Raw genomic sequence first — 18,121 nt, 5'->3', positions numbered from 1 at the left:
CCTAGAGATGAACGTACTTTGGTGCGAAAAGTGCAAATTAATCCAAGAACAACAGCAAAGGACCTTGTGAAGATGCTGGAGGAAACAGGTACAAAAGTATCTGTATCCACAGTAAAACAAGTCCTAAATCGACATAACCTGAAAGGCCGCTCAGCAAGGAAGAAGCCACTGCTCCAAAACCGCCATAAAAAAGCCAGACTACGGTTTGCAACTGCACATGGGGACAAAGATCGTACTTTTTGGAGACATGTCCTCTGGTCTGATGAAACAACAAAATAACTGTTTGGCCATAGTGACCATTGTTATGTTTGGAGGAAAAAGGGGGAGGCTTGCAAGCCGAAGAACACCATCCCAACCGTGAAGCACGGGGGTGGCAGCATCATGTTGTTGGAGTGCTTTGCTGCAGGAGGGACTGGTGCACTTCACAAAATTGATGGCATCAAGAGGACGGAAAATTATGTGGATATATTGAAGCAACAAAATTGAAGCAACATCAAGAGGACAGAAAATTATGTGGATATATTGAAGCAACATCTCAAGACATCAGTCAGGAAGTTAAAGCTTGGTCGCAAATGGGTCTTCCAAACGGGCAATGACCCCAAGCAAACTTCCAAAGTTGTGGCAAAATGGCTTAAGGACAACAAAGTCAAGGTATTGGAGTTGCCGTCACAAAACCCTGACCTCAATTCTATTGAAAATTTGTGGGCAGAACTGAAAAAGTGTGTACGATCAAGGATCCTACAAACCTGACTCAGTTACACCAGCTCTGTCAGGAGGAACGGGCCAAAATTCACCCAGCTTATTGTGGGAAGCTTGTGGAAGGCTACCTGAAATTTTTGACCCAAGTTAAACAATTTAAATGCAATGCTACAAAATACTAATTGAGGATATGTAAAAAAAATAATAAAGAAAACAAAGATAACTAAGGCCAGGGCATGACAGACCCACTGGGAATGTGATGAAAGAAATAAAAGCTGAAATAAATAATTCTCTCTACTATAATTCTGACATTTCACATTCTTAAAACAAGGTGGTGATCCTAACTGACCTAAGACAGGGAATTTTGATGAGGATTAAATGTCAGGAATTGTGAAAAACTGAGTTTAAAAGGTGTATGTAAACTTCTGACTTCAACTGTATATATTCACGTGTTTGTTTTGGGTTTCGTCCCTGTCGTTTTCATGACATACTTTTTTTGGGGTGGAGAAATAAAAAAAAACTATTATGTATTCCTGCGCCTGTCACCTATCATTTTACAGCGTGACACTCTTATCTGCTTGTCATCCCCTTATGCCAAATTTTGTACATCTCAGTAGAAACCACATTATTTTAAGCATGTCAGCCATATCAGCATTTTTTTTTAAAAGGCAGTAAATGAGGCTGAATGAACTTAAAGGATCCCATAATTGGGAAGACAGGACCAGGTGTTAATGTTAATCTATGCAAGAGACTAACAAATTATTTATCGGTATATTCAACAGAAATGGTTGCGATAATTGTTGGATTGCAGTGGATAGAGGAGGTGTAACCAAGAATGTTATTATTTTGTGAAATGTATGATGTAGAAAGATTGAGGTTGTTTTACAGGGTCAGAGAGGTTGGACGGGAATGGGAAGTGGGTGATATTTTGGGTGGGGGTGATGGGAGTAGTTAAGTTTGTAGGTAATTATTACATTTTGTTAGAAATTCAGGGTTAGTTATTAAGAGAATATAGTGGTATAGATTGGTCGTGACCGGCCTCCCACTCCTGTACAGTAGGTGGTGGTGTATGCACATGTCAGTTGGTTGCGATCCCACACCCCCCCCGAAAAAAAAAAAGAAGTCGAGGAAGCGAGCCGACGTTCAGCCTTTTTCTCTCGCGAGGAAGGACGCCGTTATCGGAATCCCTACAAACAACACGAGAATTCATCATTCACACGGTAATATAACCCAATCTAACACCGTACATATCTCGTGAGCCAGAAGTGGAGATACTGGGTGCTTTCAACCCGCATTCAAAATGTTATTTCACAGGACTATTAATATGGTACCAACTGCAACATACATCTATTCCGCTGCCACGGACGGACATTGAGGCCTAGCTAGCTACCATTGCGCGATTGTGTCTTCTGGCTAGTAGCACGCTGCAGCTATTCCATCTACAACTCGCTAATGTGCGCTAGCTAGTTAACCTGATGGAATGGCAATGGTTTCCCCCGGATACATGGCATCTACCTACACTGCTATCTGTGACTGAATTTTTAGCCTGTTCTGGAAGATATTTGTCAGGGATGTGTTTCCCTATTTACCCTGCATAGATACTAGCCCAGTTAACTAGCAACGTAGCGCACGCCTGCTAACGGCTCAGAATGGTTTCCAATTCACATTTTAAACTGTTAGCTAAGAACCAATAGCAACTACATTACATCACAATGCATTGACTAATCTAGGCCTATCTAGAATATAAATGAGACTTGTCAGCAAGTTAATGTACAACTCACAAGCTAGCTAACGAGACATGCAATGGCGGACAGTAATGATTTAGGACAAGGCGGGACTCTTAAAACACGTCACTTCGATACAGCTACGACCGGAAGTGACTTTCCGTTACATGTTAGGAGAGCATTTTCGCGAACCCTTTAACTAACCATAACCTAATTATGCTAACCTGCTGTGTATGTTCTCCTAACCAACTGTAAATTATAACCCGCAACGAAAAAGTAACTTCCGGTCGTAGATGTGTCGAAGTGGCGTGTTTTTAAGGAGTCCCGTTTTAGATTGCTTAAAAATAAATATCAAGAAGACCTATAATACTTGTATCTGCAACTTCGTCTTAAAAGTTAGCTTTCTAGCTAACATTGTCTACAACCATGATCTAGCTAATGTACATGAACAGCTCTGGAGCCAGAGCTGGAGCCTCTGGTCCATTTGATCATGTTCAGAAATAATTTGAGTGCCTGTCATTTATAGTTATGTTGATATTGTCAACATGGTAATGACCATTACTCAGTTTAAATTGTTAATGAATAAAGTAATTTATTTTTTATACCCATTCACATCAAAATCGACAAACCTATTTTAATTGAGGTAGTGGTTGACTTTGTGTGCCACTAGGCACTACACAATATCCCATGATTAGCAGGCAAAGTTAGACCATGACACATGCACTCACTGAACCGTTCTCCAGTATATTCAACTAATTAAACATCTGTGTGGAACTGTGAAAGAAGAGCAATTAATGTGCAAACTGAACTTTTCAAATATGTTTATTTCAAGGAACCATAGGGTACGTCATTCTCAGTAGTATAAAGTAACTTCCTTTCCAGATGCACCCACATTAGGAATCTTGCTCAACAAGAAGCCAACATGATTGAATAGCTTATAAATAATAAATACAGTTATTTGTTCTATGACTCAGACACACTCAGGTAAAACTTCACCCCAGCACACAGTGAACAGAGTGGGGAAAATAAAATGCTCTTTCTCAATTGTCTTTGATTCCAGGGCCCTGTCCAGAAACACCCCCTACACTCTGAACGCTTCTGGAGATTTGAGAGGGTTGAACAGGTGTAAGCAATATGGCAAACATTCTAGCATGTCAGAGGTCAAGGTGGATCTATCACCATGTATACAGTACCAGTCAAAAGTTTGGACACACCTACTCATTCCATTTTTTTTACTATTTTCTACATTGTAAACTATGAAATAACACGCATGGAGTCATGTAGTAACCAAAAAAGTGTTAAACAAATCAAAATATATTTTTGATATTAGATTCTTCAAAGTAGCCATCCTTTGCCTTGATGACAGCTTTGCACACTCTTGGCATTCTCAGAAACAGCTTCACCTGGAATGCTTTTCCAACAGTCTTGAAGGAGTTCCACATATGCTGAGCACTTGTTGGCAGCTTTTACTTGAGTCAGACTTACACAAGAGGATTAGGGGACACACTGAGTGCCTTTATGCTGATTATTACAATAATGATGATGATTCCCTTTTTTATCACTGAGCTACCACCACTTGGCCCTATACTTTGGGTGCTGCATTACACTGCAAAACAGTCCCTAAGTCATTCTCTGTGCGTGATGTGCTATCTGATGGAACACTTAACTTCTTTTGGCTGGGGGCAGTATTGAGTAGCTTGGATGAATAAGGTGCCCAGAGTAAACAGCATGCTACTCAGAAGCTAAGATATGTATATTGCTAGATTTGGATTGAAAACACTCTGACGTTTCTAAAACTGTTTGAATGATGTCTGTGAGTGTAACAGAACTCATATGGCAGGCAAAAACCTGAGAAAAAATCCAACCAGGAAGTGGGAAATCTGAGGTTTGTAAGTTTGCCTATCCAATATACAGTGTCTATCCACTAGATCTCAACAGTCTTTAGAACCTTGTTTGATGCTTCTGCTGTGAAGGATGAGGGAATGAGAGCTGATTGAGTCAGGGGTCTGGCAGAGTGCCACGAGCTCACTCAGGCGCGCCCCCGTGAGTAGTAGCTGTGTTCCTTTTCGTTTCTAAAGACAAAGGAATTCTCCGGTTGAAACATTATTGAAGATTTATGTTAAAAACATCCTAAAGATTGATTCTATACATTGTTTGACATGTTTCTACGAACTGTAATGGAATTTTTAGACTTTTCGTCTGGCCTGCGCGTCGTGAATTTGGATTTTTGAACTAAACGCACAAACAAAAACGAGGTATTTGGACATAAATTATGGACTTTATCGAACAAAACAAAAATTTATTGTGGAACTGGGAGTGCATTCTGATGAAGATCATCAAAGGTAAGTGAATATTTATAATGCTATTTCTGACTTCTGTTGACTCCACAACATGGCGGGTACCTGGGCTTGTTTTTGTGTCTGAGCGCCGTACTCAGATTATTGCATGGTGTGCTTTTTCCGTAAAGTTTTTATGAAATCTGACACAGCGGTTGCATTAAGGAGAAGTTTATCTAAAGTTCCATGTAAAACACTTGTGTCTTTTATCAATGTTTATTATGAGTATTTCTGTAAATTGATGTGGCTCTCTGCAAAATCACCGGATGTTTTGGAGGCAAAACATTACTGAACATAACGCGCCAATGTAAACTAAGATTTTTGCATATAAATATGAACGTTATCGAACAAAACATACATGTATTGTGTAACATGAAGTCCTATGAGTGTCATCTGATGAAGATCATCAAAGGTTAGTAATTCACTATCTCTATTTCTGCTTTTTGTGACTCCTCTCTTTGGCTGGAAAAATGGCTGTGTTTTTTTGTGACTAGGTACTGACCTAACATAATCAGATGGTGTGCTTTTGTCGTAAAGCCTTTTTGAAATCGGACACTGTGGTGGGATTAACAACAAGTTTATCTTTAAAATGGTGTAAAATACTTGTATGTTTGAGGAATTATAAATATGAGATTTCTGTTGTTTGAATTTGGCGCCCTGCATTTTCACTGGCTGTTGTCAAGTCGTTAACGGGATCTCAGCCGTAAGTAGTTAACCAGCATGGCTACCACAGTATTATGCAGCGATACTCCATCCCATCTGGCTTGCGCTTAGTGGGACTATCATTAGTTTTACAACAGGACAATGACCCAAAACACACCACCAGGCTGTGTAAGGGCTTTTTGACCAAGAAGGAGAGTGATGGAGTGCTGCATCAGATGACCTGGCATCTACAATCACCTGACCTCTACCCAATTGAAATGGTTTGGGATGAGATCAACCGCAGGGTGAAGGAAAAGCAGCCAACAAGTGCTGAGCATATGTGTGAACTCCTTTAAGACTGTTGGAAAAGCATTCCTCATGAAGCTGGTTGAGAGAATGCCAAGTGTGCAAAGCTGTCAAGGCAAAAATCAAAAATATATTTTGATTTGTTTAACACTTTTTTTGGTTTCTACGTTATTTCATAGTTTTGATGTCTTTACTTTACGTAAACAACCGCTGAATTGCAGAGCGCCAAATTAAAAAGAAAATACTAAAAATATTTATAATCATGAAATATACCGAAACACAGCTTAGCTTGTTGTTAATCCACCTATCGTGTCAGATTTTGAAAATATGCTTTACAGCGAAAGCAATCCAAGCGTTTGTGAGTTTATCAATCACTAGACAAAACAGTAAGAACAGCTAGCCTCAAATTAGCTTGGTCACGAAAGTCAGAAAAGCAATAAAATTAATCGCTTACCTTTGATAATTATCGGATGTTTGCACTCACAAGACTCCCAGTTACACAATAAATGTTATTTTTGTTCGATAAAGATTAGTTTTATAACCAAAAACCGCCATTTGGTTTGCGCGTTATGTTCAGAAAACCACAGGCTCGTTCCGGTCCTGAAAGGCAGACAAAAATTCCAAAAAGTATCCGTAATGTTTGTAGAAACATGTCAAACGTTTTTTATAATCAATCCTCAGGTTGTTTTTAACATACATAATCGATAATATTTCAACCGGACGGTAACCTATTCAATACTACAGAGAAAGAAAATGTCGAGCTACATCTCTCGCACGCAGGAACTAATCAAAGGACACCTGACGTGTTTCGAAAAATCTCGCTCATTTTTCAAAATAAAAGCTTGAAACTATGTCTAAAGCCTGGTCACAGCCTGAGGAAGCCATTGGATAAGGAATCTGGTTGATACCCCTTTAAATGGAGGAGGGGCAGGCAACGGAACAGGGATTTTTCCAAATAAAAGGCACTTCCCGGTTGGATTTCCTCAGGTTTTCACCTGCAAAATCAGTTCTGTTATACTCACAGACAATATTTTGACAGTTTTGGAAACTTTTGAGTGTTTTCCATCCTAATCTGTCAGTTATATGCATATTCTAGCATCTGGACCTGAGAAATAGTCCGTTTACCTTGGGAACGTTATTTTTCCAAACATAAAACTTCTGCCCCCTAGCTGAAAGAGGTTAACACCCGCCTGCTTAACCTGGAAGCCAGCCACACCAATGTGTCGGAGGAAACACCATTCAACTGGCAATCGGGGTCAGCCTGCCGGCACCGGGTCCGCCACAAGGAGTTGCTAGGGCGCGATCAGCCAAGTAACATGACCCAACCACTATTGAAACAAATGCATCCCAGACCCCAATCAAATTGTAATTGTCACGTGTACACTTTAGTTAAATGCTTAATTACAAGCCCTTACCAACAGTGCAGAGGTAAACAATTATAACACAAATAATAAAATGCACAAGAGTGAAGCCATATGGAGGGTGTACCAGAAACATATCAATGTGCAGGGGTACTTAAGGTAGATATGTACAGTTTAAGTCGGACGTTTATATACACCTTAGCCAAATACATTTAAATTCAGTTTTTCAGAATTCCTGACATTTAATCCTAGTAAAAATTCCCTGTCTTAGGTCAGTTAGGATCACTTTATTTTAAAAATGTGAAATGTCAGAATAATAGTAGAGAATGATTTATTTCAGATTTGATTTCTTTCATCACATTCCCAGTGGGTCAGAAGTTTACATACACTCTATTAGTATTTGGTAGCATTGCCTTTAAATTATTTAATTTGGGTCAAACGTTTCAGGTATCCTTCCACATGCTTCCCACGGTAAGTTGGGTGAATTTTGGCCCATTCCTCCTGACAGAGCTGGTGTAACTGAGTCAGGTTTGTAGGCCTCCTTGCTCCCACGCTTTTTCAGTTCTGCCCACACATTTTCTATGGGATTGAGGTCAGGGCTTTGTGACGGCCACTCCAATACCTTGACTTTGTTAAGGTATTGTGTCTTAAGTGTCTTAAGCTATTTTGTCACAACTTTGGAAGTATGCTTGGGGTCATTGTCCATTTGGAAGACCCATTTGCGACCAAGTTTTAACTTCCTGACTGATATCTTGAGATGTTGCTTCAATATATTCACAATTTTCCGTCCTCTTGATGCCATCTATTTTGTGAAGTGCACCAGTCCCTCCTGCAGCATTGTTGTTTCTTCAGACCAGAAGACATTTCTCCAAAAAGTACAATCTTTGTCCCCATGTGCAGTTGCAAACCGTAGTCTGGCTTTTTTATGGCGGTTTTGGAGCAGTGGCTTCTTCCTTGCTGAGCGGCCTTTCAGGTTATGTCGATATAGGACTAGTTTCACTGTGGATATAGATACTTTTGTACCTGTTTCCTCCAGCATCTTCACAAGGTCCTTCGCTGTTCTGGGATTGATTTGCACTTTTCGCACCACAGTACGTTCATCTCTAGGAGACAGAACGCGTCTCCTTCCTGAGCGGTATGACGGCTGCGTGGTCCCATGGTGTTTATACTTGCGTACTATTGTTTGTACAGATGAACGTGGTACCTTCTGGCGTTTGGAAATTGCTCCCAAGGATGAACCAGACTTGTGGAGGTCTACATTTCTTTTCTGAGGTCTTGGCTGATTTCTTTTGATTTTCCCATGATGTCAAGCAGAGGCACTGAGTTTGAAGGAAGGCCTTGAAATACATTCACAGGTACACCTCAACTTAGTGTATGTAAACTTCTGACCCACTGGAGTTGTGATACATTGAATTATAAGTGAAATAATCTGTCTGTAAACAATTGTTGGAAAGATTACTTGTGTCATGCACAAAGTATGTGTCCTAACTAGAGGTCGACCGATTATGATTTTTCGACGCCAATACCGATTATTGGAGGACCAAAAATAGCCGATACCGATTAATCGGCCGATTTTTTTATTTTATTTGTAATAATGACAATTACAACAATACTGAATGAACACTTATTTTAACTTAATATAATACATAAATAAAATTAGCCTGAAATAAATAATGAAACCTGTTCAATTTAGTTTAAATAATGCAAAAACAAAGTGTTGGAGAAGAATGTAAAAGTGCAATATGTGCCATGTAAGAAAGCTAACGTTTAAGTTCCTTGCTCAGAACATGAGAACATATGAAAGCTGGTGGTTCCTTTTAACATGAGTCTTCAATATTCCCAGGTAAGAAGTTTTAGGTTGTAGTTACTATAGGAATTATAGAACTATTTCGCTCTATACGATTTCTATTTCATATACCTTTGACTATTGGATGTTCTTATAGGCACTTTAGTATTGCCAGTGTAACAGTATAGCTACCTGGGCTCGAACCAGGAACACATCTACAACAGCCACCCTCGAAGCAGCATTACCCATGCAGAGCAAGGGGAACAACTACTCCAAGTCTCAGAGCGAGTGACGTTTGAAATGCTACTAGCGTGCACCCCGCTAACTAGCTAGCCATTTCACATCGGTTACACCAGCCTAATCTCGGGAGTTGATAGGCTTGAAGTCATAAACAGCGCAATGCTTGAAGCATTGCGAAGAGCTGCTGGCAAAACGCACGAAAGTGCTGTTTGAATGAATGCTTACGAGCCTGCTGGTGCCTACCATCGCTCAGTCAGACTGCTCTATCAAATCATAGACTTAATTATAACATAACACACAGAAATACGAGCCTTAGGTCATTAATATGGTCGAATCCGGAAACTATCATCTCGAAAACAAGACGTTTATTTTTTCAGTGAAATACGGAACCATTCCGTATTTTATCTAACGGGTGGCATCCATAAGTCTAAATATTCCTGTTACATTGCACAACCTTCAATGTTATGTCATAATTACGAAAAATTCGGGCTAATTAGTTCGCAATGAGCCAGGCGGCCCAAACTGTTGCATATACCCTGACTCTGCGTGCAATGAACGCAAGAGAAGTGACACAATTTCACCTGGTTAATATTGCCTGCTAAACAGGATTTCTTTTAGCTAAATATGCAGGTTTAAGAATATATACTTCTATGTATTGATTTTTATGGTTAGGTACACGTTGGAGCAATGACAGTCCTTTTTTGCGAATGCGCACCGCATCGATTATATGCAACGCAGGACACGCTAGATAAACTAGTAATATCATCAACTATGTGTGATTATGATTGATTGATTGTTTTTTATAAGATTAGTTTAATGCTATTTAGCAACTTACCATGGCTTCTTACTGCATTCGCGTAACAAGCTCCTCGTGAGGCAGGTGGTTAGAGCGTTGGACTTGTTAACCGTAAGGTTGCAAGATTGAATCCCTGAGCTGACAAGGTAAAAGTCTGTCGTTCTGCCCCTGAGCAAGGCAGTTAACCCACCGTACCTAGGTCGTCATTGAAAATAAGAATGTGTTCTTAACTGACTTGCCTAGTTAAATAAAAAATAAAAAAATTGAATTGGCAAATATCGGCGTCCAAAAATACCGATTTCCGATTGTTATGAAAACGTGGAATCGGCCCTAATTAATCGAACATTCCGATTAATCGGTCGACCTCTAGTCCTAACCGACTTGCCAAAACTGTAGTTTGTTAACAAGAAATTTGTGGAGTGGTTGAAAAATGAGTTTTAATGACTTTAATGACTGTACATACAGTGGGGAGAACAAGTATTTGATACACTGCCGATTTTGCAGGTTTTCCTACTTACAAAGCATGTAGAGGTCTGTAATTTTTATCATAGGTACACTTCAACTGTGAGAGATGGAATCTAAAACAAAAATCCAGAAAATCACATTGTATGATTTTTAAGTAATTAATTTGCATTTTATTGCATGACATAAGTATTTGATACATCAGAAAAGCAGAACTTAATATTAGGTACAGAAACCTTTGTTTGCAATTACAGAGATCATACGTTTCCTGTAGTTCTTGACCAGGTTTGCACACACTGCAGCAGGGATTTTGGCCCACTCCTCCATACAGACCTTCTCCAGATCCTTCAGGTTTCGGGGCTGTCGCTGCGCAATACGGACTTTCAGCTCCCTCCAAAGATATTCTTTTGGGTTCAGGTCTGGAGACTGGCTAGGCCACTCCAGGACCTTGAGATGCTTCTTACGGAGCCACTCCTTAGTTGCCCTGGCTGTGTTTTTGGGTCGTTGTCATGCTGGAAGACCCAGCCACGACCCATCTTCAATGCTCTTACTGAGGGAAGGAGGTTGTTGGCCAAGATCTCGCGATACATGGCCCCATCCATCCTCCCCTCAATACGGTGCAGTCGTCCTGTTCCCTTTGCAGAAAAGCATCCCCAAATAATTATGTTTCCACCTCCATGCTTCACGGTTGGGATGGTGTTCTTGGGGTTGTACTCATCCTTCTTCTTCCTCCAAACACGGCGAGTGGAGTTTAGACCAAAAAGCTCTATTTTTGTCTCATCAGACCACATGACCTTCTCCCATTCCTCCTCTGGATCATCCAGATGGTCATTGGCAAACTTCAGACGGGCCTGGACATGCGCTGGCTTGAGCAGGGGGACCTTGCGTGCGCTGCAGGATTTTAACCCATGACGGCGTAGTGTGTTACTAATGGTTTTCTTTGAAACGGTGGTCCCAGCTCTCTTCAGGTCATTGACCAGGTCCTGCCGTGTAGTTCTGGGCTGATCCCTCAACTTCCTCATGATCATTGATGCCCCATGAGGTGAGATCTTGCATGGAGCCCCAGACCGAGGGTGATTGACCGTCATCTTGAACTTCTTCCATTTTCTAATAATTGCGCCAACAGTTGTTGCCTTCTCACCAAGCTGCTTGCCTATTGTCCTGTAGCCCATCCCAGCCTTGTGCAGGTCTACAATTTTATCCCTGATGTCCTTACACAGCTCTCTTGTCTTGGCCATTGTGGAGAGGTTGGAGTCTGTTTGATTGAGTGTGTGGACAGGTGTCTTTTATACAGGTAACGAGTTCAAACAGGTGCAGTTAATACAGGTAATGAGTGGAGAACAGGAGGGCTTCTTAAAGAAAAACGAACAGGTCTGTGAGAGCCGGAATTCTTACTGGTTGGTAGGTGATCAAATACTTATGTCATGCAATAAAATGCAAATTAATTACTTAAAAATCATACAATGTGATTTTCTGGATTTTTGTTTTAGATTCCGTCTCTCACAGTTGAAGTGTACCTATGATAAAAATTACAGACCTCTACATGCTTTGTAAGTAGGAAAACCTGCAAAATTGACAGTGTATCAAATACTTGTTCTCCCCACTGTATAAGCAAGCGTAAAGTGACTAGGCATCAGGATAGATGATGATAAGAGTAAAATGAAGAACAGGGTAGCGACACTATATGTTTACTGTGTGTATGTCTGCGGCATCTGTATGCGTGTGTGTGTGTTATGCGTTTGTGTGAATGAATGGGTATAGCCTTGTGAATGTGATTTAGAGCCAGTGCAAGATGGGGTCAATGCAGTGAGTGGTGGTGTCTGCCAAACTCGTTAAATAACTCATTCTTGAATCAAGAGGTCCAGGTAAACAAAAGGCACAACCTGTGGTTTGTTTTCTTTCAATACAAGCCCCTTTGTTTTGTTTGCTTATTACTGACAGTGATAAATTCACTAATGTTGGGGTTGAACAGCCTGATAATGTCAATTCTCTTTTATTTGCAATACTGATGTTGTTTTGTGGCTCTCTCTGGCTTTACAGGTCTGAGTGATGTCGGACCAAGATTTGGCAGAGATGGTACAGATAGCAGTGGAGGACTTGGGCCAAGGCGACCAGACTGGTAAGATCTTTATTAAAGACCACAAAGCTCTGTGCGATCACCATAACTAGGGCCATGTGACCTGACCAGGAAAACAATTAGGGGGAAATTGCTGGCTCAAGATAAATGTAGTGCTCATCACTCTGAAGTTGTCTCTTTACAATCATTTGCCTGTATTGTAAAGGACCACTGACTGGCTAATGGTTCAGCTTTACTTATGGCTTAAGTTGTTTTATCTTCATGGTAGCTATGAACTATTTGGGTACATTTGGTTAAATCGCTTGATTTGGATGAGCTACTTCTAAGCGTCAACACTGCATCTGGTAGTGTTTTCATGATCGTGTGTATGTTTTACTGTGCTTGACTGCATTTGGGATTTGTTTTAGATGTTTTGGACAATCATGAAGATTGTGATGACAAGCCTGACAGGAAAAGGCCAAGGGTGGACAACAGCTCCCAGGACGCATCTCTAAAGGTAGTTACTCCTGCACTACATCGTGGTCGTGGGTATACTCACCTTGCTGTGAGTGATTGGATTCAGTATGTACTTCCAAGCTGAATCAGTCATGTGAGCATGTCAGCTTGTTTGTCCTATGAAATTAAAGCATAAATTGTGTTTATAAATGCCTACTTTAGTGATTTTTACAAGGTCTCTGCATTGTAAAAGGGGAGCTCACTTCATCAACCACCAATGTGTAACATGTAGCACCCACCTTTTCTTACACACACACAATTAACTTTCTTTCCCTCTGCCTCTTTCCCTCTTCCTCTCTCCCTCCCTCTCTTCAGACCTTGTTGTACTCCATTAGCCAGACGATCTGCCAGCGTCTGGACAACATGGAGGCCAAGCTGCAGGTGGTGGAGGCGACGTGCCGGGCCCTGGAGAGGAAGCTGGATGCTGTGGTCAACAAGAACCCGGCGCCCATCCAGGTCCCCATGGTGGCCGGCTCCCCTCTGGGTGCCACCCAGACCTGGAATAAAGTGCGTTGGTGAGTTGAGGTTTGCACCTGGGCCCATACTCATTAGGGCACACCGTAGCACACCATTTTGCAACAGACAAGTTATTGGACAAGTTCAGGTAGTCTTTCCCTGTCGTTTTATTCCGCTTGGTGCCTAATGAACACGACCCTGGTTAGGCCTGAGGATCGTGGTGGGATAAAATGCTGGGACTTAGACTGGGACTGGTCAGGGTGAGATCAGGGTGGTACACTGGGGGACGATGACAGTGGTTGACTTGTGCTTTATGAGGTTTAGGGAGTTGTGGCGTAGTACTCATTCTCTTACAAGTGAGTGCTTGAGTAGAATGCACCTATTCCCATGAACACAATTTGACACCGGAGCCTGTTGAGATATTAGACACTGAAGAAATCCCCGTCTGCCCCTGCAGTGTTGTTCCACAGACCAATGTGATAGTGAGCCAAGACCGACCGAAGGGCCAGGATGAGCCAGTAACTCGAGGGGCAGATTCCCTGGAGAACCTCCTCAGCAAGTGAGTGACTGACGCCTGTTTTCTTCTGTCATCATGCAGAATGTAGAATTGAGTATAGAACAAACACTGTTGTGCATAAAACTGTGAACCCCACTAAAGTTTGTTCAACACAGAACCCTCATAATACAATGGTACTCTGAACCCTGCAGAGTTTAGTGGCTCACACAGAACACAATGGAACACATATGGGCTCGGCTCACGTCCCTGTGTTGATACGGGGCTGTAACTCAGCCTGTGTGTGTTTCTATGCGCGTGTGTGATCCGTCAGCACGGTGGGCGGGCGGAGGCAGAACACGTTCCTGGTGAAGGTGCCGGCACCGGAGGACAGCCAGGAGGACCAGGAGAGCGGCTCAGAGGCCAGTGACTCTGTGTCCAACAGCGGCCAGACCAACAACGCCCAGAGCACCCAGAACGTCACCCTCATCACCCTCAACTCAGAGGGTACGGCCCTGTCAGAACACGTGCACACATACACAGAAACCAAGAAACACACACACAAACACATCCATATATTTATATCTACATATTCTTCTTCATTCCTTATAAGGTAGGTGTTGTGAAATTGTTAGATTACGTGTTAGATATTACTGTATGGTCGGAACTAGAAGCACAAGCATTTCGCTACACGTGCATTAACATCTGCTAACCATGTGTATGTTACCAATAAAATTTGATTTGCTTTGAGAAACACATGCGTGTCCCAAACGTGGCTTAAAGAGTTTAAAGAAACAAGTCACTTGATGAACTGTTCATCAATGTGAATCATGCTGGAGTCTTCTCAGTGAGACGGATACCATCAAACACATTTGAACTCCAATGCAGCTTGACTTTGATTTGTGAATGTGATATGTTGCCTGGCTACTTCTTGCATAACGCCCAAATAGTACAGTCGTGGCCAAAAGTTTTGAGAATGACACAAATATTAATTTTCACAAAGTCTGCTGCCTCAGTTTGTATGATGGCAATTTGCATATACTCCAGAATGTTATGAAGAGTGATCAGATGAATTGCAAAGTCCCTCTTTGCCATGCAAATGAACTGAATCTCCCAAAAACATTTCCACTGCATTTCAGCCCTGCCACAAAAGGACCAGCTGACATCATGTCAGTGATTCTCTCGTTAACACAGGTGTGAGTGTTGACGAGGACAAGGCTGGAGATCATTCTGTCACGCTGATTGAGTTCGAATAACAGACTGGAAGCTTCAAAAGGAGGGTGGTGCTTGGAATCATTGTTCTTCCTCTGTCAAACATGGTTACCTGCAAGGAAACATGTGCCGTCATCATTGCTTTGCACAAAAAGGGCTTCACAGGCAAGGATATTGCTGCCAATAAGATTGCACCTAAATCAACCATTTATCGGATCAATAACTTCAAGGAGAGCGGTTCAATTGTTGTGAAGAAGGCTTCAGGGCGCACAAGAAAGTCCAGCAAGCGCCAGGACCGTCTCCTGAAGTTGATTCAGCTGCGGGATCGGGGCACCACCAGTACAGAGCTTGCTTAGGAATGGCAGCAGGCAGGTATGAGTGCATCTGCACGCACAGTGAGGCGAAGACTTTTGGAGGATGGCCTGGTGTCAAGAAGGGCAGCAAAGAAGCCACTTCACTCCAGGAAAAACATCAGGGACAGACTGATATTCTGCAAAAGGAACAGGGATTGGACTGCTGAGGACTGGGGTAAAGTCATTTTCTCTGATGAATCCCCTTACCGATTGTTTGGGGCATCCGGAAAAAAGCTTGTCCGGAGAAGACAAGGTGAGCGCTACCATCAGTCCTGTGTCATGCCAACAGTAAAGCATCCTGAGACCATTCATGTGTGGGGTTGCTTCTCAGCCAAGGGAGTGGGCTCACTCACAATTTTTCCTAAGAACACAGCCATGAATAAAGAATGGTACCAACACATGCTCCGAGAGCAACTTCTCCCAACCGTCCAGGAACAGTTTGGTGACAAACAATGCCTTTTCCAGCATGATGGAGCACCTTGCCATAAGGCAAAAGTGATAACTAAGTGGCTCGGGGAACAAAACATCTATATTTTGGGTCCATGGCCAGGAAACTCCCCAGACCTCAATCCCATTGAGAACTTGTGGTCAATCCTCAAGAGGCAGGTGGACAAACAAAACCCCACAAATTCTGACAAACTCCAACCATAGATTATGCAAGAATGGGCTGCCATCAGTCAGGATGTGGCCCAGAAGTTAATTGACAGCATGCCAGGGCGGCTTGCAGAGGTCTTGAAAAAGAAGGGTCAACACTGCAAATATTGACTCTTTGCATCAATTTCATGTAATTGTCAATAAAAGCCTTTGACACTTATGTAATGCTTGTAATTATACTTCATTATTCCATAGTAACATCTGACAGAAATATCTAAAGACACTGAAGCAGCAAACTTTGTGAAAATTAATATTTCTGTCATTCTCAAAACTTTTGGCCAGACTGTACCACCTGTCTTGGTGTATAATGGTGCTGGGTTGATGTGTATGGATGTTTCACTCTGTATCATTACCAGCGTAGACATCTGTGGTGAGGCATCTGTGGTAGCTATTGTCTCACTCGGACTGTTTTGAAGTCCTCGAGGATGGTGTCTCACTCTGTCGGGACTCAGTGGCTTTCCCGGTGGTCACGGAGAAGCCTGAGGAGAGGAAAGGTTTTTATGATTGAGCAAAGTTTCTGACTGCAGCACATGCTATTGTTTTTGTTATTGTTGTTTGGGCTGTTTTGAGTGGTTTCTTGGAGTTCCTTGGTTAGCATCAAAGATATTATTTGGCATTCATTCATTTGCAGATGCGAGTTTCCATGACAATGCGTTTTAGTCAGAATTAGCCGAAGGGCACCATGTTTTTCTTAAAAAGGAAACATGCATGCCTGGGTGTGTGTGCGTGATCCTTCGACTTCCCTGCATTTTACTCTCAATGTCACTCAGCTGTCTGCCTTTCCACACCTCTCCATAGACAAAGTGAGCTCTCAGGTTACTACTCTTTATATAGATTTAAAATAGGCAGTCTGTTGTTTCACTGAATAGGTTCCTTGTTGAACTCTGTAATGCTCCATGGAGGTGTCATGCTAATGTTTGAGAATGTCACAACAACGCTCATAATTACCTCCAGAACTGTATGCCGGTGTAGTCTTGATGCTCACCAGAAGGCTGTGCTGTGGTATCAGCACAAGTAAAGATTAGGAAGGTGTAGGCCTAGGCCTATCTGAAGTATTTCAGTGCATGCGCCCGTGGGATCTGTGTATATACGAAGACTACAAAAATACATATTCATAAAACATTGAGCCCAAAAACCCTCACACATGAAGAGGCGTTTGATAAATTACAGCTGCTCTCCCTGACACACGCATACATACAGTACCAGTCAAAAGTTTGGACACCTACTCATTCCAGGGTTTTTCTTTATTTGGACTATTTTCTACATTGTAGAATAATAGTGAAGACATCAAAACTATGAAATGACACATATGAAATCATGTAGTAACCGAAAAAGTGTTAAACCAATCAAAATATATTTTAGATTCTTCAAAGTAGCCACCCTTTGCCTTGATGACAGCTTTGCACACGCTTGGCATTCTCTCAACCAGCTTCACCTGGAATGCTTTTCCAACAGTCTTGAAGGAGTTGCTGAGCACTTGTTGGCTGCTTTTCCTCCACTCTGCGGTCCAACTCATCCCAATTGGGTTGCGCTCGGGTGATTGTGGTGGCCAGGTCATCTGATGCAGCACTCAGTCACTCTCCTTCTTGGTCAAATAGCGCAAACCAGATGGGATGGCGTATCGCTGCAAAATGCTGTGGGAGCCATGCGACTTGAATTCTAAATAAATCACAGACAGTGTCACCAGCAAAGCACCATCACACCTCCTCCATGCTTAATTGTGGAGACCACACATGCGGAGGTCATCCGTTTACCTACTCTGAGTCTCACAAAGACACGGTGGTTGGAACCAAAAATCTCATATTTGGACCAAAGGACAGATTTCCACTGGTCTAATGTCCATTGCTCGTGTTTCTTGGCCCAATCAAGTCTCTTCTTCTTATTGGTGTCCTTTTAGTAGTGGTTTATTTGCAGCAATTCGACCATGAAGGCCTGATTCACACAGTCTCCTCTGTACAGTTGATGTTGAGATGTGTCTGTTACTTGAACTCTGAACCATTTATTTGGGCTGCAATTTGAGGCTGGTAAC

At 42.0% G+C, this 18,121-nt stretch overlaps 1 protein-coding gene across 3 annotated transcripts in view; it reads left to right on the top strand.

The window, feature by feature from the left end:
* Nucleotides 1-1,735: 1,735 nt before the first annotated feature.
* Nucleotides 1,736-18,121, top strand: part of LOC139584513 (protein BANP-like) — a 93,342-nt gene continuing 76,956 nt past the window's right edge. Inside the window, exons 1-6 of one of the 3 annotated variants that reach the window (XM_071416470.1) lie at nt 1,736-1,919; nt 12,393-12,471; nt 12,837-12,925; nt 13,240-13,439; nt 13,838-13,939; nt 14,208-14,380. In XM_071416470.1, the coding sequence (XP_071272571.1) occupies nt 12,402-12,471; nt 12,837-12,925; nt 13,240-13,439; nt 13,838-13,939; nt 14,208-14,380 (634 nt within the window). In that variant the 5' untranslated portion in view covers nt 1,736-1,919; nt 12,393-12,401. Of the gene's footprint in view, nt 1,920-3,519; nt 3,547-12,392; nt 12,472-12,836; nt 12,926-13,239; nt 13,440-13,837; nt 13,940-14,207; nt 14,381-18,121 lie in introns of those variants that run through there. The other 2 variants (XM_071416472.1, XM_071416471.1) reach the window with 2 other exon arrangements.

The sequence above is a fragment of the Salvelinus alpinus genome, chromosome 9 (assembly GCF_045679555.1).
Source record: "Salvelinus alpinus chromosome 9, SLU_Salpinus.1, whole genome shotgun sequence".
NCBI lineage: Eukaryota > Metazoa > Chordata > Actinopteri > Salmoniformes > Salmonidae > Salvelinus > Salvelinus alpinus.
Note: the sequence above shows the minus strand (reverse complement) of the source record. Positions and strands in the feature narration are given on the sequence as shown.